At 42.5% G+C, this 26,485-nt stretch overlaps 1 protein-coding gene across 3 annotated transcripts in view; it reads right to left on the bottom strand.

The window, feature by feature from the left end:
• The window catches only part of DOP1A (DOP1 leucine zipper like protein A), a 1,047,530-nt gene that overhangs the window by 305,475 nt on the left and 715,570 nt on the right, over nt 1-26,485 (bottom strand). For all 3 annotated transcript variants that reach the window (XR_014963003.1, XM_085611023.1, XM_085611022.1), the window contains 2 exons: nt 22,802-22,857; nt 4,340-4,444 (listed from right to left, as the gene is read on the bottom strand). Coding sequence is in view for 2 of the 3 variants with exons in the window: in XM_085611023.1 (XP_085467149.1) it covers nt 4,340-4,444; nt 22,802-22,857 (161 nt within the window). In the remaining variant the exon portion in view is untranslated. The remainder of the gene's footprint in view (nt 1-4,339; nt 4,445-22,801; nt 22,858-26,485) is intronic.

Below are 26,485 nucleotides of genomic sequence, written 5' to 3'. Positions count from 1 at the left end.
TGTTATCTATCGAGAAGAAATGTATTTAATGGTGCGTATTATATGCATATTGATGGAGACCGATGCCGAAGTTTTCTAGAACTTGGTTTAATGAGTCAACGTAGCAAGTTAATGAAATGGGGAATAGAATGTCTCTTTTAGGCACACCAAGAGATAAAAGTTGAGGTCTGAAAGTATGAGATCCTAATTTTACTAGGTGTGATTGGTTAGGAAGGATTTGAACAACCCACGTACTGACTGTTAGACTCATTCTGTATTCAAGTGTTTTCAGGAGTATTGTGTGATTGACAGTGTTGAATGATGCTGCCAGGTTGAGCAAAATTAGAATTAATATTTCTGCTTTGTTTTGAATTCATTGGATATCGTAAAGTTTTCAGTGCTATGCCCTGTCCTGATTCCAGACTGTCGGCGAGAACAAATCCTTGCCCTCGATGAATTTCTTTAATTGTATTGCGACTGAATTTTAGATGCCTTTTACCCACCTTGGGGACGTTCATGATAGGGATGTAGTTCTCCACGCTTCAGGGTCACCATTAGCTTTTTTTTGGTTTTAGGGGTTACTTGCCAAGTTTAAGGCAGTTAGAATATATGCCATGATGTAACAATAAATTGAATATACCAAGCTAGTATGGTTCAAAATGTTGAAAGTTCCTTTTTATTATTGGCACAGCTAGGGTCCTTTTAGTAGTCTGAATGAGTTCCATCTAATACCTGATCTGGGAAGGAATGTTGTTTTAAGAGGTCCAGATAATGGAAGACTGCCTCCGATATTTAAGGCTTTATTGGAAATGTAGTGGCAGTTTGGGTACTGGGCTGTTCCCTTTAAATATTTTGAAAAATCTCTTCGCTGGATTTTGTGCAAGTGCTATTTGATTCTGTAAGTGTGTTGCTTTAGCCTTTTGTATTACATTTGTTTGTTTTCCTTGCTGGTTCTAATGAATGAAGACTTAGTCTTGGCAGATGTTTTCAGATTCCAGAGTTTCTCAATGCCTTTTAAATTCGCTGGGTCAGTAGGTAGTTGTTAATTAAACCATGATTTGTGTGAAACGTTCCTGGGGGGTTTCCATCTTTTACAAGCTGCCTCGCTGATAAATTGGTCTACTGTTCTAGTATAAAATAGTCGGTTATAGTATGGATATTTGATTGAAAGTCCAAGGTATCTATTTGAGATATTTGTTTTAAGTTTCTTCAGAGATGTTTCTATAATTTCTAACTAGAATTTTGTCTTGGATTTCTAGGGGTTGGGATTGAGAAAGTGTATTTTGAAATTGTTCGATCAGTCGATCTCTATGGAGATAGCGAGTGTGATACGTTGTATGGCTGTTAATATCAAGTCCAATATTTTTCATTTGGTGTAAATTGGGCTATAGATTAGCTGACTCAGATTGAAGAGTTTAGTTCTGCTAATTCCTGATAGAGCCTAGCTTTGTTGATGCCCAAGTCTATTTTACAACCACCTAAATAATAATTAAATAAATACTGTTGGAAGGTGGCATTTCACTCACAGAGATATTCAGTTATCTGTTCTGTGAAGTTTTTTGAGGATTTAGGTAATATGTAAATTATGTGCAGGAAGGGGGACCATAAAGGGGCCAGTAAGGATGGCTATGTTCAAGCATTCGAATGATGAGAATAATGCCTTGGGGAGTAGTTTACACAGTTTTGTGTTTTTGATGAGCAAAGCTAGACCCTCTCCTGTATTCAACTATGAGAATAGTGTAGCCGGAGAGGACCAACAAATCTATGATGTTTTGGGAGAAGCTGTTTAGTCAGGATTCACTAATGCACATAAGATGGGCACTTTTTGATTCTAAGAGAGATGAGAAGTGCATATGCTGATCTGACATTGTGTACAATTCCTTGAATGTGGCCGTGATCTGGGGTGATGAGCTCCATGTCTTGGTACAGTTCATCTGAATCCGGGTGTCATGATTTGGCTTCTTTTTTATTAGGTGATGGTATCAGCTATCATTCTGAAGTATCAGTATTGTGCCGGGGATGCAGCAGCAGCACATACTGCGATTCTTTGGTGAGGGTTGAACTTTCTGAATTTTGTGTCTTAGCTGGATGAAGTTATGCTAATTTGTAGGAAGTTGATGAGGAAGGTAAGGTGAAGAGGAGAACCATTAAAGAGGGTGACGAGAGGAGAAGTGTATAAGGGAAGGCAAGTGTGAAGTTCTACGGTGTATATATTAAGTCAATTAGGAGGAGGTCAAATGGGAGAGAAAAGGAGAAGGCGAGGGGAGGAAAAGCAAAGTAACAAGAAATGAGTAAAAGTAGTACTACAAATAAAGAGTAAAGAAAAGGAGTAGAAGAGAGATGTAGATGCATTACGTGAAAAAAGGGGAAATATGGAGTGCAGAATGTTGAGGTTGAAATAGCACTCGTGTGGATACATACTGGTTAAAGATTTTTTATTTCTGATAGTCTTAACTCACCGCTTGGCTCACATCTATGTTACTTCATTCAGCGCTTTGGTTAGTTGAAGGGTAGTTGATCAGGGTTTTCAGTTTGACCTGAGGAGATTGCCTAGAAATACATCTGGAGCGATGAAGACAGAGCCCTTTACTGTTTCAGGCACTTTGTGGGACTTCATCTAGTTGTTTAGCTTTGCTTTGCCAAGGAAGTTGTTGTGACTGCTGGTTAGAGGTGAACCTCAAGCTCATGAGATTGTTCCGGAGGCATGCATGAATAACACCACTGTGTTTAGCTATTTTTGTCAATTTGAATGTAGACTACAACTTGGGTTCCAGTTGATTGTATATCATGATCAGGCAGCCTGGAGAAGGAAAACAGCCCGGTTCTGGTGTGCCCAATCTGATCCGGTTCTGCTATTGGGAGTTATAAGTCACCAGAGCCCCCAGTGAAATTGCAGCTAATTAGGCTGGCAGCAGGAGCCCAATTTTGATCTCTCCGGGGGGTGGGGGGGTTGCTGTCTTTGGCGACCACCTAGTTACTGTGTGAACTATGCTGCTGTGGTCCAATTTTGTGGAAAAGGACTGCAATTGTCAAAAGATTCTGTGGCCAAAACAATGTCTTGCTGCCCTTGAGTAAATATGCCTGGGCAGAATGCGTCCACCATGCTCTGTGGCTTGGTCTTGGGTAAAAGAGTGTTGTAACTTTCCGAGTTACATCAGCTTGCCACTCGGGGTAGTATCCTTGAAAAGCAGGGCTACCGTCTGATCATGGGGATTGCTGGGGTCAAACAAACTGGCCCATTAGACTATCGAAGGACTTTGGCCAGGTAAAGTCAGGTGTTCCCCTTTGTGGCCTAGTCAACCCGCTAAGTGGCAGTTAGTAGATGTTGACTTTGGGTCTCTCATTAGCTGTAGGTGCTCTGGTTATAGACTATTAGTGCATCTACTAGTAACCTCCATAGAGTCACAGGTCACTTAGAAGTAGATTCATAGAGAGCAGGAACTATGTGTCTGGTCAGGGTGGTGTAGCTGACAGAGGTGTTGGGAGTAACAGAGGAGGATGTTACTGTTCCTCCACGTAAGCATCTTCTATGAATGAATGATTGAATCTCCTTGTAGACCTAAGAAACAGATCAACAGAACAAATCGCTGAGATGGGCAAGGCTCTTAATAGCTTTTTTTTTTGCATTAATTAATTTCAGTGGTTTTTCTGCATGTCTGTCTCTTTTACTTGTGTCTTGATATGATATGAAAGACCTCCTCTTGCACTTTGCAACCACATAGAGGAGTGACTGCTATTTATTCCATCATGCTAAAGTCATTGGCAGTTATGTTTTTATTACTCTCTTCGCTCAGTCTCTGCAGTATACAGCAAACAGAAAACCATAGACCTCTGGTAGCTGTCTAGTAAACAAATGATTGGGCTTAGCATACATTAACGGACAACTATTAGACAGAGTCGAATACCTCAATTTCAGCCCAATTGTGGCAGAGATTGATCATAAAATAGAGTACAATCCCTAGAAGAGGCCTTAAAATGACAGATGAATGTAGATTGGCTCTATAATAAGAAATTTTAAGAGGACATCTCTCACTCTATTTTTTTCAGCAATCCTTGCCTGCCTCCTAGAGTAAACTGAACGATGACACAAACAACATTTGAAAGCATGAAGGTGCACAGCATCCAACAGCAGAAATATCAAACTGAATTATCTCCCCAACTCAACCTTAGAACATTAGAAAAAGTATTTTTGGAAGGGTCAGAGAAATAGAAAGAGTGCTCCAACAAGGAGAGCACATGTTTTTAATTGAATCAAAAATATGTAATAGAAATGTTGATTAAAATCAATATGTCTATGAGTTGAAACAAAGTTAACATCCTTGTCTTTTAAAGTCTGGAACAAAAGTAGAAAAACACTCACCCAAGGATAAGGAATTGTCCTGGTGCTGGAAGACCAAGCTGTATGGAATCTTTCAGTAGCGTCAACAGGGAAGGCCAGCTATCTACTAAATTTGAAATCGGGATCCTGCAAGAAGAATACATGTATCCTAAGTTGTTGACTGATTACACCAACCAATTAACTAATAATTTCAGAGCGTGACAGTAAAGTTAGAATGTAAGAAAGAGAAATAGGTAACCAAGCACTTCTGAGAATATTAATAAAAATACAGGCTTTTTGTCAAAGTACTTCACATATAAAAGCATAATTTTTGCACTGGAAGAACAACCAGATTGTTTGCGATCCAGGGTGCCTAACTTAGGTATTCTTAAAAAGTATCCTTTTAACACCATTGCTATACACATTAATCTGGATTTGGGTAATTACAATTACACAGAATACATTTATGCTTGTATATTTAATTTGAGTGATGTCATTATTGTTTTATTTTTTTACATATGTGGTGTTTTTCTCCAGGATACTGAACGAACATAAGTAATGCAATAAAAAATTATTTAGTTATAAAATCATACAGAAAGTCAATAGTCTGAATATGGTTTGTGATCACAGTAAAAAAGTATTGGTGAGCATCTAAAGATTTAAGAAAAGCAGCAGTGAGAAGACGTTTCTAAAGCTGTTTTTAAAAGACTATGGAAAGTAGATATATATATTTTTTAAAATAATTACTTTTATTAGTTTCATTCATATTTACGCATACATTGGCAATCGGTGTTATTGACAATCACTTATTACAATAGTAAAATGGCACTGGGAAGAAAGTCACATTTATACAATATTTTCTTCTCGATCTCTACTTCGTCGCATTTCAAGTTCCACCATCGGGGAGATACATATATTACCACGATATTCGTTCCATTTGCTCCATTTCTTATCCCACTTCATTGGACACTCACGATTCATAAATACTTCCTTTTCTGCAATAATACATTTATCAAGTTCTTTTACCCATATTTGGATAGATGGTGTATTTGCCACCCCCCACCCTTTGGCTATTCCCCTTTTTACCAGGGTATATCCGAGTGTGGCCATGTGTTGTTCCACCTCTGTAAGGTCTGTTGCTGCCCATACATTAAGCAGGCCTAATCCAGGTGTGAGTGTCATTTCTTTCCCCAAGGCAGTTTGGATATGTGTCGTGGCCCCCTCCCATAGTCGTAATACCCCTGGGCACTCCCATATCGTATGGTAAAAGGTGGCTATTTGGCCGCAGCCCCTAAGACAAAGTGCATCAGTTCTGGCCCCTATTTTTGCCAATGTCACTCCTGTTAGATAAGATCTATGGAGAATTCTAAATTGTATCAGTCGAAAGCGGAGGGTGATGGCCGCTTCTCTAGGAGACATCAGGGCTGTCTGCCAGTCTTCATCCTCAAGTGGGCCCAGGTCTCCCTCCCACGGAAAGTAGATATTTGGATGGACTGTGGTGGGACTGGAATTGTACACTATGGCAATCAACAGTCTAAACGAGCACCAAAAAGTCAGATATAATGCAAAAAGAATACAAATGAGGATTGCTCTTTGTACACAATACATCTTTGTGATTCATATTTTAACGTGTTATGATTCAGAATACTTTTGAGTTGTAAAACAGTTCTCGTGCATTGCAGTGCCAGCACTCCGTAAAAAAATTGAATGATTCACCAAAGAGGCACAAGCATGAGATGCGAGATAAATACTTCTCTGGGCACAGCCAAAGCCAATCCCATGTATTTTTTTTTTTTTTTTTAATTAATGGTAACAGATTAGCGGACCGCAGTCTGCTAAGCCAGATCTAAAAAGAAACATCCAGATGACCACAAGAATGTGTGTACATAAAAGAAGCCCAGTCGAGATAGAGCTGAGTCCAGAATGAAATAAGCAACCCTAAACAATTGAGCAGGACAGGCATGAAAATCCAAGAATATAAATATGATTCACGAGAAGAGAAAGTCTAAACTTTAGGAAACCCAGTTAATGAAATATTAGAGAAACTAAAAACCAAATTATAAATTAGCAGTGAAGAGTAAAAATAATGAAAACAGGCTCTTGTTTCACCAGAATATCAAATATTGAATAACAACAAGTAAGCGCCAAGGGCCTGATGTACGAAAAAATAACGTGTCGCAATTGCTCTTAGGGCATGTATGTGTGCAAAATGTGCACACATGGATGTTTCAGGGGTGCAACAGGGTGTCCTTTTCGCACCCTTGAAATTGCATTCTCAATTTGCGATTCTCTAATTGGGAATCGCAAATTGACAAGGTGTTCCCATTCATTCCTATGGGCCTCCTAGCCCATAGGGATGAATGGGAAGGTATTCCTTATTTGCGAGTCTCAATTTGTGATTCGCAAATAAGGAATATGTAGGATTCGCAAAATTTTTAGCAAATCCTACATACATTGCATTTTGCGATTCTCTAATTACGATTCGCAAAAAAACGCTATTAGAGAATCGCAAAATTCGTGTTTGATACATATGGCCCCAAATTGCTAATTGAGATTACCAAATAGCAAATTACTATTTCATTGTACAAAGCATTCACAAATAGGAAAGTTGTTAAAACACAGCATTTAGCACGTGCAAAACGCCATCTATAGGAAGCAGGGGGTCATCAGCTGCAAATGATATAAGGTGGCGCAAAAAGCCTAGCAATCGTTCACATTGGCTGCACTCTATGCTGTAGTGAGGAGGATGCAGATTCTAGGAGCCCAACAGAGGAGGAGAGAAAGGATTTTCAGACAAACAGATGAGAAGGTTTATATTAGGTATAATTTTAGCAAATAGGTCATTTGTACTTCAATTAACTATTTGGACCCTGTGGGCGTACACAACGCTGTGGTGCTATTCCTACCTGCTTCCAGGTTTTGTGCAGCTTATACTTTAGCTTCTGGTAGCTACCAATTGAGATTTGCATAATGGATATCCCACTGTGACCTATCCAGGATTTTTAAAATTTTGTTTACAAGAATTAATTTACACATTGCATTTCCCAGTAGTCCTGCTAACTTAGAAGCTACAAAAATTAAATTCTATGCTGCTGCACATTTCGCCTAAGTAATTGGATGTGTTGACAGTGCCCATGTTCTAATTTGTTCACCCTATGAAACAGAGTATGTGTATCGCAACAGAAAAAGTGAACACTCATTAAATATCCAAGTAGTGTATAATGCCACATATCTGATCACAGTCCTAGTTGCTCGATACTCTGAGAGCTCTCATGATTCCTATACATTTGATCACAAACCTAGTTGCTCGATACCCTGGGAGCTCTCATGATTCCTATACCTTTAAACACTGTTGACTGTAAGAGCGATCAGAAAATAGAGAGCTTGGAGCCGGAGGGTTGGTAGGTAATTGTTATTTTAATATAACCTTAGGGGGAACATTTGGGAATTTTATAAATTCTAAAAAAACTGTGTTAAATTTCAAGTGACATTGCATATACATTAAGACCATGGATCATGACTCCATCCCTTCCTCCCTGAACCTCTAGGTAAAGTAGGTATAAAGCTGCCCCAAACAAGAAGCATTTCTTAGCAGGCATTTGGTTTACTTAAATACAGATTCTAATGTCTGCACCAGGGTGGGGTTGCCTGGGAGTGTGTTCTCACAATGTGCTGCAAAATTATAGCCTTCTGTGCTATGCTGCATAATCCACCCATAAGTAAGAGACTCGCAATTGACCGTGTTAAGTTTTGAAGCTAATGAAGATGATGCTGAGAATCTTCCTCACTTACTACCTCCTGCACCTGATGCTGCAAGAACGGCAGAGGGCCGTGTGCATAAGGATGGTGTTACAAACAACAACTTTTAAGGTACCCATTACATAAATATTTTCAAAATAATACCAAATAATGTATATCAAGTAGTAAACAAATGTTTATTAAAAATGAACACATAACCTTTGAACATACTTATCCAGAACAGTGAAATTTAAGTTTAAACAAATAAAATAAACAGTATTTTCTTCAACTTTCTAAAAACAGTGTCATTTTATACTTCACCATGTGTACCTTTGGTGTCCAGTAGTTGATCCTTCTGTTAAATGCTTTTCCTTCTTCATTTTGGTTTCTAGTGCTCCCTGATGTAGCTGGCTCACCAACAAACAGCGCTCACACTCAAGACTGCCTCAGTTTTGCCAAATGACCTTGCTGCACAAATTAGCAGTCTGCATTTACTCCTGTGCTAGATCACCACTGTGCCCTAATTCCTGCATTAGCAGTCTGCATTTACTCCTTTCTACATCACAACCGTGGTCTTCTAACTACACCTGCGTGTTTGCAATTCTCCGACACATAGTTGAGGTTGCTGTAGCCAACCTTACAACAGAATGTCCAAATGTTTGGAGGAGATTGTTCATGTGTCTTTGTGGATGCCTGCATGCTGCAGAATCTTGAACTGTTTGTGTGGACATATCATGGCATTCAAAGCCAGGTCTAATGGATGCATTACTATCAGAAATTGTTCTGTCTAATTTGTTTCCAGTCTACTCAATTCTGAGGAAGCTCTGTGCAACTATCTCTGAATTTTCAACATTGATTGTTTCAATGTATGGAATTGTGCTAGGGTAGGGGAGCTTTCCCGGGATTCTCCAATGCTCCTGGGTGGACTTTCAGTCTCTGAAGAAATAGTCATTGCTGTTTAAGCAGTTTCGGCTTGTGTGTGACAGGATGAATCACCAACATCCTCTGTTCATGGTGGCATTGTATGCGTAGCTTGAGCTGTTTCCGGTGAAAATATTTTTCAGCATTAAACATTTTCTTGCAATTAACTGAATGTCAATATCAACATGTATGTGTAATTTTACGTTTGAGTTATATTTCAAACATATATGTATCATTAGCAAAATACTTTATTCAGGCCATCAAGATAGAATTGTGAATACAAAATATTGCATTTAAGCCTTAGTGTTATGAACATGGCCTACATTACCCACACTACACTGTATTGAACACTATGAAAACTTGAAAATGTATACATTTCACAACTTTCACTGATTTAAAAAAAAAAATCTATTTTTGAGTGATTCCTAAATATATAACATTTCCTCAACACATTTAAGTCTTATTTTTTATATAGAAAGGTTTTAAATTAATCTGCACGGTACATATATTTGGATAAGTGCATTGCAAAGAACGGACAGATAAGGGGGGCTGATGTGCTCATAATATATACTCCAAAAATGATTTCAGGCTGGCGGTGGTTCCAATTAACTCTTCCGTAGGGGTCGATGATGGCTCTGAACTTGGTCCACCGGCAGTACCTGCAGCCTCCTTCTTCTTGTGCCACCTTCTTCTTGGTGTGGAAACGCAAGTCATACCAGTGCTTCCTGATTTCCACTGACCTCTTTGACAACAACGGAATTAATTAATTGCTGGATCCTTCTCCAAATGAATTTCTGGTTTTCTCAGTAACAGATATTGCTGTTTTCTATAAAGATCTTTGAGACTTTGTTTTCCATGTGTCACTTTACTGCCTGTCACATTGCTACCTGGGGAAAGGCGTTTGCAGACCTCTCTTGAACCAACAGAAATTCTCGTGAGATCATTCCTTTGGAAAAGCAATAGCAGCTATCTCCATGCTGACTAAAGAACAACTGTGGATTTCACTCTCGCTCATTTAGAGGCAATTAATCTCTCATGACGGATGGTGTGCCCTGCTCTGGAATGCTCTAGATGCCAAAACCAAAAGTGAATATCACACAAAAAAAGCCTTAAGGACTGTTGACGAAACATGCTTAGAGGCATGAGGTGGCTCTACATGCCACCTAACATTAGCAGGTGCAATGAAAGCCAAGAAAGCAAAGTTGAACACTCCCTTGAGTGGTGAAGGCTATTGGATTTCCACCAGAAAAAATCGGAGACTTTCACAGCACAGCTCCAAATCCTGAAAGTCGAAATGACTGCAGCTCTAACCTATATGTACAACAATATTCAAGCCATGTATCCGAGTAATCCCTCGTTTATGATAGTGTAGACCTCCCCCAAAGATCTGCCACTTTCGGGCAATCCCAGCCTGATGGAGAATGTGGCCTGTGGCGAGTGACAACGCTGACATACGGAGTCAGGGTTCACCCCCATTTTGAAAAGCTGTAGCGGATTGCAATATAATCAGTGTAGAAATTTAAAGTGTATGAGATGCTGCAGATAGTTTTGTGATAGCTGTTGTAATTGGTTGCAGCAAAAGGACCATTGCACATTTGACAGAGGGGAGTCAAAGTCTGCGTTCCATGCCTCCCGAGCCTTCTGGGAGTTTTTTGGTGAAGAGCTTGGCTTGTTATTATATAGGTGGGTGATTAGTTTGCATGGTGATGGGCAGGTGAGCATGTGTTTTAGTGCTGGGAGAGTCGGTGGGGAAGGCAGGGAAGATGTCATGTAATGCAAGGCATGTAGCACGCAGTTGATAGCACAATAATGTGTCCAATAAGGCAGGGCCGGATGTGATGCACCATGAAACGGTGTGAAAACTAATTGTTGGGGTCCATGTCCGAAAACACTCTGATATCCTTCCTACTCGCACAAGTGATGGCTCCTTTGCCTTGATTGGTGGTAGTGTGGGATTGTTAGCAAGTGGGATAGAGGGGGCATACAAAAGCAATAGTCGTGCCCGCTTTCTCAAACCTTAGCATGCCCAACGCCCACATTCAACTGTGTCGATCTCTGCCCTGGGCACCTTGGGCTGAAAGAATGCAGTCTAATGGGAAGCACGATCCCTCCCTACGGTCAGATGTGGCTGAAACAGTGTTGGGTGGAGAAACTGAGCTTGGGCACACATTGCATACAGCAGCATGTCAGATGCCCCCAGACCGCCTTGCGAGTGTGCAATGTGAGGATCTCATAGGAAGCCCATGGTTGTTTACCCGTCTATATCAGTGGCACCAAGTTTGATTACAGCCGCTTGAAGAATTGCACAGTGAGTGGGAAGGGAACATTTATAATGAGGTAGATGCATTTGGGGAGTACGATCATTATCGCTATTGCGATGAAGCCCGCTGTAGACAGGGGCAGTTTGGACCATGTTGGGATTCGATCTTCCAGCCAGTCATCTGTGCGACCAGAATTAACTCACAAGAGCTCCTCCGGATCCCCGCTGAGCCATATTCCCAAATACATGATCGAGTCCGTTGCCCACTAGAGAGGGTACTCAGTGTTGAAAGGTTGCACAGTGAGCGGGAATAGAAAGGATTTGGGCCAGTTTATTTGTATAACTAAATAACCTCTGAACCGTATGACCTCGTGTGTCAAAGGGACCAAATTTGTTTGCGGTTCACATGCGTAAAAGGTGATGTACTCCACGTACATCGAGACCAGCAATTCCCTAGTTCTGAAGCCGATACCCCCGTTTGTATGGCATTGACAGAGTCTCACCACCAAGGGCTAAATGGCGATGGCGAAGAGAAGCAGCAACAGTGGGAAACCTTGCTGCGTGCTGTGGGTGATCGGAAAGCGATCGGAGAGGAGTCCATTTAGGAGCACACAAGCAATTGCAAGAGTATAAAGAAGCTGGACCTGTCTAATGAAAAGTGGACTTAATGCCATGCATGAAAGCAGTGGATAGATATATGCCCATTCTAAAGAGTCAAATGGCTTTGTGGCATCCAGAAAGGCAGCAACTGTGAAAGCCTGGGGGTTCTAGGTGGGGAATGACTGCAAAAATGGCACGGAGGTTGTGAGATGCAGAGCAACCGAGCATAAAGCCTGGCTGGTCCAGTCTTACAATCATTGGGGCAGCAAGTGGTTGGCGAGCACCTTAGCGTATATCTAATTGTCGGCATTTATTAATGAAAGGGGTCTTCGGAATTGCAGCGCTCAGCTGGTTTGTCTGGCTTAAGGAGTGTCATGATGACTGCTTCTCTTAACGATTGGGGGAAATTAGCCTGTAGCCAGGAAATCTTGGTACATCGCCATTCCTTGTAAAAGCCAGTGGTCAGGTCATTGAGCCCGGGTGCTTTGTCCCCAGGTAGGCTACTGACCACTTTCACAATTTCCACTGTTGTGATGGGCAAGTCCAAGTATGCACAATGGGGTTGGTCTGGCCAGAGCAACTGTATAGTGTTGAGATATGCCATGAGATCAGTTGGAGCAAGAAACGAAGTGGCTGTATGGAGTTGCAAACAGAAAGAGGACATAAACGCCTGAGTCACCATATCACCTCAGTATCTATGAGCCTGAGTCCGACCAGCTTGTCCTCCTAACCTTTCCAGATAATCAAGGGTATTGGCACCCCAGAACCTAACACTTTCGACCCTCTCAGGGATTGCGGTGACAGGACACACCCTTTCGCTCTCTCACTCGTACTTGTCCACAATAAGAGACAAAAAGGAAGTTTATAATGTTTATTTAAACTATCATGCTCTAAGATGTAATATTTGCGCAGCAATTAGACAACAAATGTATAGCAGAAATATATTTAGCATGGTTAACAAACCATATACCATAAAAGCCCCGTTATATTAAAAGACAGATCGGCCTAACCACCCCTCCCCCCCTTCTACTGAAGCTAAATGATTATATACATAGATGGATGTTCTACATCTCAGTTGACGCAGTAATCTTGCTTCAGAACCTGCGCTCAGTGTTTGTCTTTTCAGAACTCCCATCCCTAGCTATACGACAAGACATGCATGCTCACAAACAGCAGCTGCATTCTCTTGTTATGTCTAGGTTCTAGTGTCTGACCAGAGTTAATAACGAGGGCATTGTTATTTGACCTTATCTATGGTGGTCAGACTAAGTCCCAGGAAAAGAACAGAACAAAAAATCATATGTAGGTTATGTGTGACAATACAATGTGGCACAAAAGCAAGCCCTTTTATGTAGCAACGTGTGTAAAAGAAATGCAGCCTACAACATGCACAATTAGGCTAACATAGGGAAAATGACAATGGGCCATGCAGAAAACACACAACAGTGGGATTTCCGAGTCATCCTCCTGGTACTCCGATATTTTATCTTGGATGCTGGCCAGTGTGGTGGCATTTCTGGAGTGAAAAAACTCGTGGTACAGATGTTGTTCTCTAATCTGGATAGCATCCCATGGAGAGCTTTAAGGGCTCCCAATTGCTTAGCAATACAGACCACACATATTACTACCTTGAATGCCTCCCACAGTGTGAATGGTGATTTGACGGTTTCCTCGTTATGTTCAAAGTATTCTATTATTGGCGCACGAAACTCTTCCTGAAATATCGCATCACTTAGTGCTCCAGACAGCAGACGCCACATGAATGCGCGGGATATTGTTTGGGGGATCTGCAAAACCAGCCTGACTGGTGTACGATCCCAGAGAGTACAAGGGAGGTGAGTACCCAAGATGGTGCACGTCTGAGTGTCCTTAGACAGCAGACAGGCGTCAGTTTTGGACCATGCGTTGTGGTGTGCTGAAAGACATGTGCCCTTGCGGGCATCTAGATGTGTGTGCCACCATACGCCCTGTAGGTGGTTATCTTGAATGACTGTGTTGAGGGTGCATGCATATTGGGGGGGGGGGGGGGGGGGGTGAACGCTTGGAGATGCCAGACCGGTCTATCCGGTACTCCAGCACAACTTTAAAGTTGCCTCCCATATAATGGTCCGCGGACCGAGGTCAGACAGCATCCTCCAAACCCCCCCAAAACACTTTGGCCCATATTTGACAACTAGAGTTACTGGTTGTTTGTGCAATGTGCAGCTGCCATCTTTGTCAATGAGGGAGTGAGTTGTCCACCATGGAAAACCCTTTCTCAGTAGTATTGCATGTCATCCGGATCAGATATGCGATTTCCCAGGTGATCTAACCTGTTTTCATGTTTGTCAACAGATTGTTTAACCTCCTTCAGTCGGCTGGTAAGGAAGTCCAGTTTGTCATCAATGGCCCTCAGGCTGGACTTGACATTGATCAGAATTTCTTTGATGCCGATATCTTGTTGGGTATTATCTCCGGATGGACTCAGCGACTCCTTGGAGCATGAGTCCTGATCAGTTTGGCGGGTGAAGAGCCTACCCGCGAATTAAAGGTTTGATTGCTTGGTATCGTGCTTTCCCATTGTTGAGGTGGGTAGAAAATGTGGCGTATGTGTAGGCCCCTAGCAGATGGGCAAGAGGCAATCTGTAGAGCGCAGCTGGCATCCGCAGAGGTTGTGATATACTGCACACCTATTTTCAGATGTACCAGGTGCAGGAAGCTACAGTGAGGGGTGTAGGATCTCTGGCCCACACCACACCCTGGAGGAACACCACGCCAAGGGGCACGAGCAGGCTCCAGGGACTTTGCCCGCTGACCAGTCACCCTGATGGCAGCAGATGGTGAGCATAGAGCACCGGCCTCTCCCCAGCTCCGGGAGCGTCGGGAGTCCAGTGCAGGGATGCACCACAGTTGTGCAGGGCAACAGGCTCCAAATTAATTGAAGAGATGTCTAGGGTGGACACCGGTCAGAACAGTGTAAATAGCGCAATAAGGAGTTGCAATCACAGCGGGCAGCTGGCACATCTCAAGGCCATGGGAGTTGCAGGACCAACAGATCGACCTTCATCCAGGACAACAGCACCCCACAAAGGTATTACTGATTTAACTGGGGAAGTGTGGCAGTAGAAAAGCCAAACAGCAAAGGATTCACAACTAGCAGTAGACAACCACGAGCTGTTCCAAGTCAGCAGCCCTGCTTAGTGTCGGGTGTGTCCATGCCCAGGGGAGCCAAACACACTTCGCGGCAGAGCAAGGTGGAGCAATGTGGGGGCCTCACCCCGAGAATCGCCGTAGTCAAGGGTCCGACATGGAGAGGGTGCTCAGGCCAGACAACCCCCAGACAAGACACACCGCCACCCAGCACCCAGGCTATTTAGGCAAGCTCCCTTTCCCTGCAAGCATCTTACTGCCGAGCCAGCTGCCAGAGATCCCACAGCAGCAAAGGCGATCAATGTTAGTCGTTTCTCGGCCCTTGATCTTGGGCTCCACAAGGGATCACCATGCTGAGTTGAGATGGGGCGACCTGGGCCCGCAGCAGAGGTCGTGCCCGCAGTTTAGTTGAATTGCAGAGCAGGAAGGGGTGCTCGGGAGGAGGGCAGCAGCAACAGCGACAACCCAGGCAGGGGCACAATTCGATCAGCCAATGAGCCTGTGCACCCTATCCAACACTGCTGTTAAAGCAGGTCGCCTCTCCAACTTGTACAGGGTGCCGCTGGCCCACCGGCCGCCTTGGGGCTCAGGCACGGCCAATCAGTTGCAAATTGCACAGGCCGGGTACCCAGCAAATATCTAATTCTGTGCGTTTATTTTTTGGCACAGGGCAGCCCTTCTTATGTCAGATTCTTAATGGATTCGGCATTCGGCCGGCAGAGCCTCTCTAGTGAGTGCACATTTTGTAGCTCGGCCAAGTCACGCACACGCTCATGCAAAATGGATTTTTAATATTCACATTTTTGCAATTAATTTAAATATAAATGATGCATGATTATGATAGAAGGGCTACCTTGCTTTTGACCAGTTTGTCTTTCTTGATTTTTCATGCACTGTTCATGTTTTAGAGCTTGATCAAAGGTTAATATGGTTGAAGTTTGACCATGCAATCAGTTGATGCAATTTTTTACAAATGAATCCCCATAGAATCCCTGGCCATTTTGTCCAGATTTTATCCAGAGTCTTGTTAAGTCGAAGGGTGTTTTGTAATAATATTGGTTAATCTCCCTGCCATAAATTCATTTGGAATTGTGTGGATGATATTCCCTGCCAATCTGTTTGTCATAGTCTCAAGATTCATTTTATACTCTATTAATCATGGGGATGAGCCCAAAGGAGGCAAATCTTCCAGGTGGTTGCCCAAGAATGTGTACTGCTATAATGACTAGGTCCTCAGGTAGAGTTCCTATTGTTACAGTGTCTTCAAACATATCTCAAAGGTATTTAATAGTTGCCCCTAATATTTATTTTGACAAGTAGAACTGGAAGGTCATTTTAACTAGGGGGCTTTCCTTCTATGGCTTCTGATGTCTTCCTTGGAAAACCCAGGCTCTAATAGCTCTCTTGCAGAGTCACTGAGTCTATACATGCATAAGTCTAGAAAACAATCCTGAATACTGTTTTTTCCTTACTGGGAAATAGTCCCTGAGTACACAATAGCGTGAGCTATCCAAGGAGCCTCCAAGATCCGCTGATTCTAGCAGTCAAGTGGTCTGCTATGTCTCTCACAGATAGCCAGTAGTACAATTTACATGGTTTGTCCCCCAAGTTCATATCACCTGCACTGTATAGCTAACCAGGTAAACATTCTCCGTTTTAATTCTGTGCATTTATTTTGTATATGGCACATTATAAATTCCCCTCTCGCCAATGCTATATATTTTTGTTCTAAACCAAGAAGGGCTATATCTAACTTGAATGTAGCAGCCTTTGTTTTTCTGATTCTGTGTCTTAAACAATAGCCTTACCATGCATCACCACTCTGAAGGCTTCCCAGAGGACATGTTTAGATTGAATAAAGCCCTTATTTAACTAAAAGTACTCCCCATATTCCCCTTCAAGGATATTCAGTAAATTGTTTGCCCTTCAGCCACCATGCATTTAGCCTCCATGTCCCTCTTGTTGTTGAGTTCTACCAGGGCGTAATCAGAGATGCCACATGCCAGGATTTGGGTATGAGCATGTCACTGGGTGGAAATATTGTTCAAGTCTAGAAAACAAGTAGTGGCTGCTGCAGATATGAATGCTGTATCCTCTGTGTGCAAGCATCGCCAAGGGTCTTATAGACTCATTACCCAAGTCCATGTGCTGAGCAGCACGCTTCTGTTGTCCTGATGGTTCCGGGTGTTTGACAATCTACTTCAAAGTTCATAATGGTATTGCTGTCATCACCAAACACTGCGCTTCGAGTCTAAATAGACCTCAGGACAATTATATATACCTTATTTGCATCCGCTTCGAGTCTAAATAGACCTCAGGACACACGTTTCTCTATTTAGGGATAATTCTTTTATTTCCCACGTAAGCGGTCAAGCACCTTTAGGTAGATTTCCACTATAGAATCCTATATATCCTATGCAAATAAGGTGTTTATATATCCATCGTGAAGGACCGATTTTGGCTGCAGACAAAAGACAAAAAAAGAACCTCTGGCAGTATTTATATGGATACAGCTCTCTAAACAATAAGTATTACTCGTTTTATATATAACTGATATTGGGACTCTATTTTAATTTTCCTGAAGAAGGTGTTTTGTAGAGAATCAGTGCCCACCGAAACGCGTCGATACTATTAAAGAGGAAACCACACAAAATCTTTGATTACAGTTTTTTGTGACATGTATAAATGAAAGCAATATTAATTGGGGTCGCAATTGATGAATCGTTGATTTGGTGATTTCCCTCTGTGAATAGGACTATATTGTCCTTTTTTAATTTGTTCCCAATCTTATGCTTTATGGTGTTATCGAATTGTTACTGCAGATGTTTTTGTTAACAATATTCTGATACTTAGGTATTGATATGTCTATATTGTAATTGTTTCATAATTAGCCATATAACAATATATAGTATTGTACTTACAGAATTTTTAATGAAATTGTGAATACATTTTTATGCCTTATTTTTTCTCTCAATTGTTTTGACTACATCTGTGCTGTTCATCTTTATCCCGTCAGTGTTAAAGGTGTGCTGATTGTTATGTATTGATGACAAGGAGGCTCTGTCTGTTTGACTAAGGTCGTATTTGGTGCCCCTCTCCTGTGTCTTTGGGGTCCCTCTCTATTTTCTTATAACTCAATTGCAGAACAGCATACACAAGTTAATTTGGCCTGGGAGAACCGCACATCTTCAATAAAATCCTAATGCTCCCAGGGAACAGGGGAGGCCTAGCGTGCCCCATCTTCATGGGATACTACTGAGAATCCCACCTCCGCTACATATGTGAGTGGGTTGTGTGTGAGAGCACAAAGCACTGGCTACACGTGGATTGGATGGTAACTTGCTACCCTCTATGGGACTTAGCATGGGTAACCCAGATTGCTCGACCTCGCCGCTCCAACGAGGACATTTCTAGACATATGGGAACAGAGAGCTCTTAGAAAGGGCCTCACAACCTTCCCATCCCACGACACACCATTGCCAGAAATCTGGAATATACCCCTCCCAGTGCCCCAGGGTCTTCCATGAATAGGAAAGGGAAGACTGTAAAACCCTGCCTGATCTATTCCTAGGAGATGGGATTAAACAGTTTAAACAATGCAAACAAGACTTCCACATCTCAGAGAAGTCACAGCTTCAGTATTTACCACCATAGATACTGGGCACTACATTCAGCTAATATTGCGGCTACTACCAGACCGCTTACACACTTACAAAAAAATGGTGAGTTCATTTTAGGGAACAAAGGGACTGATCTCCATAACATTCAGGAGTCTAAACCTACAAACCCCCATGTCTACCAAACAAGATGGGCAACAAACTTTGGTTCAGATATATCCCTAAAAGACTAGGACCTCCTGTGGAAGGACATACCAAAATCCCTACAAAGTATTAATTGGCATACAAAATGATGTACCAATACTACCTCAGACCAAATGCATGTGTGGACGGGTTGCGTGCTCATTCAAATAATCTGGAAGGAGATCCTAGAGCAAGTGAATGATACTCTAGGCTACCCTATCATTACTGACCCGGCCACTATTATCTTAGGGGACACACACCAAGCTGGAGGACATGATAGGATCAAATTGGGAGCTTACACGCCATATGGCCAAAGTGGACATACAGCTAATTGCCCTTTACTGTAAAAAAACATAAGGGCCCACAGCTGCTCTTTATGGTTCTACAATATGTGGCAGGTCCTGTCCATGAAACATAGTCTCACTAAGACAGATAACAAGTTCTCCAGTCTCTGGCAACCCCATAAAGACTACATGTTGTGGCTTGGATAAAGCAGCCTCACACCACAGAGGCTCAGGGCCATACAACTTTTTGCAACCTCTTCAAGGAATGGCTCAACACCAGAAGCTACACCGTCTAACACCCTCACCCAACCCACGCTCTGTTTCCACCCTCAATCCCCCCTTGAAACTCTCCATTTCTACCAACTCTACTCTCTCACTATTTTCCTCCTTATCGACTTTCCCCTTATTGGGACTTCTTTCATTTTGGACTAAATGTTTAAGAGCGTGGGGGATTGTTATCTGTATTAAATATTATAAGCATTATATAACAAGCTGTACGAATGCTCTGTTTTATTGTGAAGAACCCAATAAGAATATCTCTTTAAAAAAAATATGTGAACCTGAATACCTGGTTCAATGGGCCCGCTTATATTCAGAAATATTGGTAGCTGGGACCAAGTCAACTGGCCTCACAGATTTACAGTTGCACAAACACTTTTGAGGAATCCAATCAACTGAATGCACTAATTGCTGAAAGTGACTTTAATCTGCATGAAAACTAGTACCCCAAAGTGTGCCATCACTTTGGCTTCTTTGATGATGGGAGACATCTCATAATGCCCACTGGAATGAATATCTGACCCAGTCTTCCACCATTCAGTCAATGGCTCGCATACTTAGAGGAAATGAGAAGGCAAGCGATGACATACTACACTAGGGGTCGCCAAACGTTCTCATAATGGTAGCTACTTCTGATTACTGAAAACTATCCTGTACTACTTCCTAATATGGAATTTTATAAAGATACACATGGGTGAAGTAACTTAATTACAGCCACTAAATTACCATGTGGCACCCCCTCTTATACCTGTGGTGCCCGAGGGTGCTCCAGAGGGCTCGGGCGGGCCAAATATGAGGTGCATTGTCACAGAACTTTGAGTTGGGCGGGCTCACTCTGACTCCGGAAAAGTCTGGGAGTTGAACAAAAGACCCTGGCAAAAGCTACATGGACGAGCAAGGACTAGAGTGCAGACACTCCCATTCCTCATCCGATGACTTAGACCGGCACGGGAAAGTCGAAGTGCACTTCGACTTCTTAGATTTTTTTTGTGCTTGAGGGACTTACTCAACGTCTTTGAGTGGAACGACGATCATCAGGAGTGGTTACAGAGGTGGTCCTGGGAACTTCCGCGCCACCAGAATCGAGAGAGTGGTGGGGGTTGTCTGATGCCAGGCGGCAAGGAGCTTGAGGGACTGATCTCTCAGTACCTTGTGGTTCATGGCGCAGCAGTCTTTGCAGGTCTTTGAGTCGTGGACCCTCTCCAAGCAACACAGGCACACCACATGTGGGTCTGTCACAGACATCTGCTCGTGACAGGCACCGTAAAGTTTAAAGCCATTGGCTTTTTAAGAGACCTCCCCAACACACCAGAAAAAAGATCTAAGAAAACCCCTTGACAAAAGATCAGTCAAAAATTGATTAGGGGTAGCTCTCTCTGGATCTGCGCTGACTGGCCTGGAAAGAAAAGAAGTGACGTCAGTGTCCTGGGTTGGGGCCTATATAGGCACCTTGTATGTCTTTTCCGGCGTGGACAACGCGGATGTGGACTCAAAAGACGCCACCTACCAGCGTGCATGGGTACTGCTTGGACATTTTCGGATCTGGTCTGATGCCTGGGGATTATTCCAAGGTAAAGAATCTGCGGCTAGAAGTCTCTATCAGATAGAGTGTTTCTGCTACAGGTAGAGGGAGAGCTATCACCTTATGACCATTTGACCCTGGAATGTAGCCCTGCTATTAGAAATATGATACATTAGCCCCTAAAGTGAACCAAGTCACAACAAATACCTTCTTCATCATCAAACCATCTAAGCGCATCTATTCACAGCTTGTCTTCCCACACAAGATCTAGGTCACCATTTCCTTTTTGTGCTGGAATATGCAAATGGTCTTAGTCTAGAAGCACTTCTCTACCTACTACAAAGACTACTGAGAATATATAATGCAGCATACAGACAAGTACAAGCCCAAAGTTTACATGACCAAATGACTAAGCTCCTCCAAGCGGTTCACCAGCAAATCAAGGTCAGACTCTCATCCTTCAAAGCACCATACGATATCCACAGTACCAGACCATCCTTTACATATGTGAAACCTCAGTGATACAAGCAGAACAGAACTCTCCATTATAGGCAGGTACCCCCACTGCCCATCCTACTTTTCAAGAACACACACATCTGTAGAAACTTCCTCTCCATCCAGACATCAATACTCTTCGACAAAAGGAACAAACAATTAAAATCAATACGAATTAAGGAAGGCCATAAAGATGACCTCAGACCAGAGCCACCCTGTGAAGTAGAATCACACACAAACACAAAGTTGGTAGATATTACAGTGTACAACTAAATCGTGCACTTACTTTGCTTCACTCTTGGACACTATAATAGCACCTTTCTGGCTATTGTACATGGCCCTAAAGCAGTTCCCAAATATGCCACACTTTAAAAACACCCTTTTCCAACTATACACAGGGGTTATGTATGCGTATAAGCTACTAGATTTCGTGCACTTCTTCCCTACACAACATCCTAGTCATATTTGACACAATAAGGACACCTTTCTGGTAGTCACAATCTACACCAAAACACTGTCCAATATGTAACACTTCAAAACTACACTCTTTCAACAATGCAAAACCTATGCAACAGCAAGCTATCCTTCTCTGAAATGCGCTTCGGGACCGTGTCAGGAATATGAAGTGTTATACGAATGCAAATACAATACAATTGGAGATTTATATGTGTCTTAGACTTCTGATTTCAACACATCAGTTTCATAAAATGAACACACTTACAAATAAATACAATTATTAGTATCTATTAATGTTGAAATAATGTACAACCATTGGATAATTTAAGTTTGGTACAGCTTTTAAAGGCTTGGACTATGGAGGCGTTTTGACAAAATTCATGAAATCACTGTCTTATTTCTTTCTCTACATTGTCGTTTCGATAATGAGCTTAACATCTTTTGGATCCTTCTTTCCAATACAAACACACTTTTTATAACAATAAAACATAATTAACTATATGACCATAGTTAACATTACGTACTTTGGGGTCTTTTAGAGAATGGTGGGCAGCTCACCAGCACATAAAATCAGTAGAGGCTTTGATCTCCACACCTCTAGTGGTCAACCACTCAGCACAGTTAGAGGTCCCTGTGCGGTGGGTGGAGATTTCTAACACCTTCATTGCAACCACCAGACCAGTTCAAAGATTGCAATGAGGGCTCTGAACTGAATGTTTCTTGTGTCCACTTGGCAAAGTACTTTGTTTTTCAGAAATGAAGCGATGGAAGCAGGGGCATGTTGCTGGTAAAAAACAGACTAATGGCCCTGGAGGCTCAGGGATTTTTTCTCTGCACATCAGGGCCATTAACTGATGCCCCTGTCCTGGGTTGCAATGAATCGCTGAACTAAAGTCTCTGGCAGTGAAGCATGCTGTGGCTTTGCAGGTGCATATATAGGAACCATTAAACATTAAACGACCCCTTTAGTTTTTTTTAATACGGACTCAAACAGTAAAAACTGGAATCCAATTATCTCACCTTTGAACATATGCATAGAAAAACTGCAACATGCAGACCTCCAATGAAAGATGTTTCTGAAACAATTAATGAAAAAAATATTTTATTAGTTTTTACAGATAACATAACATATATTTCATTAGTTTAGTCATGCACTAATATTGCATGCAATATTACTCTAAAACAGGAAGTATATGAATTCATAAGTATCTACAAATTTATGCTTTATAAACATGTATACAAAACACAGTGAGAAAGCATCCAATAAATATTTATAGGTCTGTACTACCAAGACCTTTTGATTTTAGTATAAAATTATAAAGATACTATACTTACATATAGGGGTTTTCAACTAGCCCTCGTTATCCATTTGTCTGTTTCTGTGTTATTTACGTTTTTATCTCACCCTCTCAACCATACTGCATGGGCAGTGGGTCAGCCCACTTTAGCCATTGGCCACTGAATAATAGCATGTTGCCCTTTCACAAGGAGCAAATCCACACCGGAGCAGTTCCCTTCAGTGCAAGAAACTACTGTGTGCTTTTTCAGACAAAAAACAAAATTGTGCTTTTTTAAATCATTATTATGTTCAGCAAAGGAGCAGCGTGGCTTGGCTTGGTTGGGATTTTGCAGTAGAAAGTTATCTGTCCTTCGCTTCCAACACTGTAGCTGCTTTTCCAGCAGCAACTTGGACAGATAATTACTCCTTTCTGATAAAAAGAGTGACAGGCCTCCAAAAAAATAAAAAATAAAACTTTGGAAAAAGTAGTTTTGAAGTTCCATCATTCTTTTTATCAGTTAACCTTAACTGGTGAATTTCAAGGAATGTCTACGTTTGTTTTATATGCAAGTAAGGTATCATGATATAACGCTGCTTTAACTTCCAGTTTTTTCAATGAATTGCTACAGGTTTTTTTTTTTTAATGTGAAGTAAGATTTTAGTACCATACCCAATTATCCAAACCCCCAGCAGCGCAAGGCAGTTGGCTGTGCGCTGTGGCAGGGGGTTGGGTGGAGGGTCTGGTGGCCAGACACTATGCACAAACCCTCATCGGCGCCCAACTCCCCCACAGTGCCGTGCGCTGCATTGGATTGGGTGCAGAGACTGGCCTGGCGCGAGACCCTGCAACCAACTCCCCATGGCCACGCAACACCAATGGACACCCGCCCAACACTGTCTTTTTTTGGGATCCCATGGAAATCTCGCAGTACTTCAGCATTTATTTTTTAAAATCAAACATTTTAATTAAGTTGCCAGTATCAAATGTGACAGACGCATATCAAATCACTGATCCAGTTATGCATGGTTCTCTTTACAAGAATGTGGTCTGTTACAGCTGGCTGTTCTTGAAATAAAACTTTTTTGTAGACACTAAGTAAGAACGAGAAAAAACACCCAACAGCCACAGTGTTCTTAATAGAGTGTCTAGGGCATCGCCACTAAGTTCAAGTTGCAAGTAGAGCAGCGCCCTCATAGGAGGATCGTTAAATTCTTGCCCCCCTCCCCCCCACTCTTCCTAGTCACTCTCAATAGATTACTTAGAGTAAATTCAGCACTTTGAGACGCTGTGAATACATCCGCACAGGGCCCCCTTCCATGAAGTAGTTCGACAGAGTCCCATAAGGTCTTTCAAATCATCTGTCATATTGCATGTCAGTATTTCCATCGCCAAAAGATTCCATAACAACGTGTAACATTGGTTAATGTCTGGGGGGTCTGTCTTTTTCCAGGATGCAGCAATAGCAGTCTTCACGTTCTCCATGCTATCCCATGTGAATAATTTGTCACCTATTCATTGGCATTGCACGTCCTGCATTCATAACCCACAACGTAAATATGCAAAGCTCTCTGGGGGAGAAAATAACACAAAATTACGCACAATCTGGCTGGTACCTCCTTCCAGTATGCTTGTATATGGTACAAGACCACCAATCATGGAGGAAGTCACCTTCTCCTCCACATGCAGCATTTACCTTTTTCCATGTTGACTTTTAAGCTGTGTATAACTCCTCCAAGTTTCTACTATAAGCAGTTTGCGGGTGAGGGAAGGGTCTGTGTTACTGGATAGCCCCAGGAACACAAACATTCTGGCAGGTGAAACCCAAGCCAAGAGTTTTGAAACTCTTAGACAGCCTCTAACAGTAACATAAGATGTAAACATCAGCAGCCGTATTTAAATGAGTGTTCCCACTCGTCTTTAGGCAGGAAACATAGTTCAGGACCGAAAAGACACCTTCATATGTTTAACTAAGGCTCCTAAGGTAGATTAAGTAAATTTGCCTTTCTGCATGGTCTCACCCTAATGAACAAGTAACTAACCTTCAGTAACGCCTTATCCGGTAGAGACTCGTTCTAGCCGCAAATGACTTAACTTGGAATTATCCCCAGGCGGCAGACTAGATCAGGATTTTGTTTTGTGAGCATTAGTACTCTTACTCACCGATAGGTGGTATCATTTGGCTCCACGTGGCAACGTCTGTGCCGGAAGTGACATGCGCGGTGCCTATATAGGCACCACCCCAGCATGCTGACGTCAGTTTCTTTTTGCAAATCTCCACGCCAGGAGCGCAGATGCAAGAAGAACACAGACTACTGGTCTGGAAAACGAGGGACCTGAAAGGGGAACAGCAGTCCTGTCCCTAGCAATCCGTTCGCAGAACGGGACAATGGGTGGGTCGGTAAGAAATCTACGACTAGAGTCTCTACCAGATAAGGTGTAACTGAAGGTAAGTAACTTGGTCACCTGATAGAGACATCTAGCTGCAGATTTGTTACTCTCACATAGTTCCCCAAACAATACCTCCCCGGTGGTAGGTCTGCAAAGCTGTTTCACACTAGAAAGTCCTGCAGTACTAAAAGAACAAAGTGCAGCCCCAATTGACCTGACTGTCCAGGGAGTAATACTTCGTGAATGTGTATAAAGAAGCCCACATGGCTGCCTGGCAGATATCCAGGAAAGGAACTCCCCATTCTAACGCAGTGGTTGCAGCCTTAGCTCTGGTGGAATGAGCACTCAAACCCTCAGGGGGTTGCTTCTTGGCAAATGTGCAGCAGATTTTAAAACAGAGCACGATCCATCGAAAAAAGGCCCATTTCTGCATCACCTTTGCCTTCAACTCTCTTGTGCAGTCAAGGTAGAACCACAATGCTTTTTTGGGTTCCACGCGGTTAAGTTGCTCCTCTTCCGTAGTGTGATGCAGCGTAGTGTAAAAGGCAGGCAGGGTGAAGGCCTACCCTACATTAAAGGGGGTCACAACTTTCAGGAGAAAGGAAGCTTTAGTGCGTAGAACCAGCTGGCCATGCTCAATAGCTCAGGATACCAAACTCTCAGAACCCAGTCCGGCGCCACAAAGATGGCTTAGGCCCTGTCCTTCCCCATCTCCTTGAGAACTCTGGACAGTAGTAGCATTGGTGGAAAGGAGAACAGAAGGCGAGAGCTTCACTCAAGAAGAAAAATATCTCAGAGTGAGAGTCGCCTTGAAAACTCTAGCAAGTGGCGAACAGATCTGACCAAGGCTCTCTCCACTGCTGAAAGAGACCATGCACCACCTTCGGATGTATACACTATTAGTGATCTGCTAGGCATCTTTTGCTGAGTTTGCCTGCCCTGGAGTTCAGAGAGCCCGGCAGGTGTTCGAAGCTCCAGGGATATGCCCTGACGTTTCAGTCATATACAGAGATGCAGGATTCTTGACAAAGGGTCC

Source organism: Triturus cristatus, chromosome 6 (assembly GCF_964204655.1).
Source record: "Triturus cristatus chromosome 6, aTriCri1.1, whole genome shotgun sequence".
NCBI lineage: Eukaryota > Metazoa > Chordata > Amphibia > Caudata > Salamandridae > Triturus > Triturus cristatus.
The sequence above is the reverse complement of the archived record's forward strand: the minus strand, read 5'-3'. Positions and strand labels throughout refer to the sequence as shown.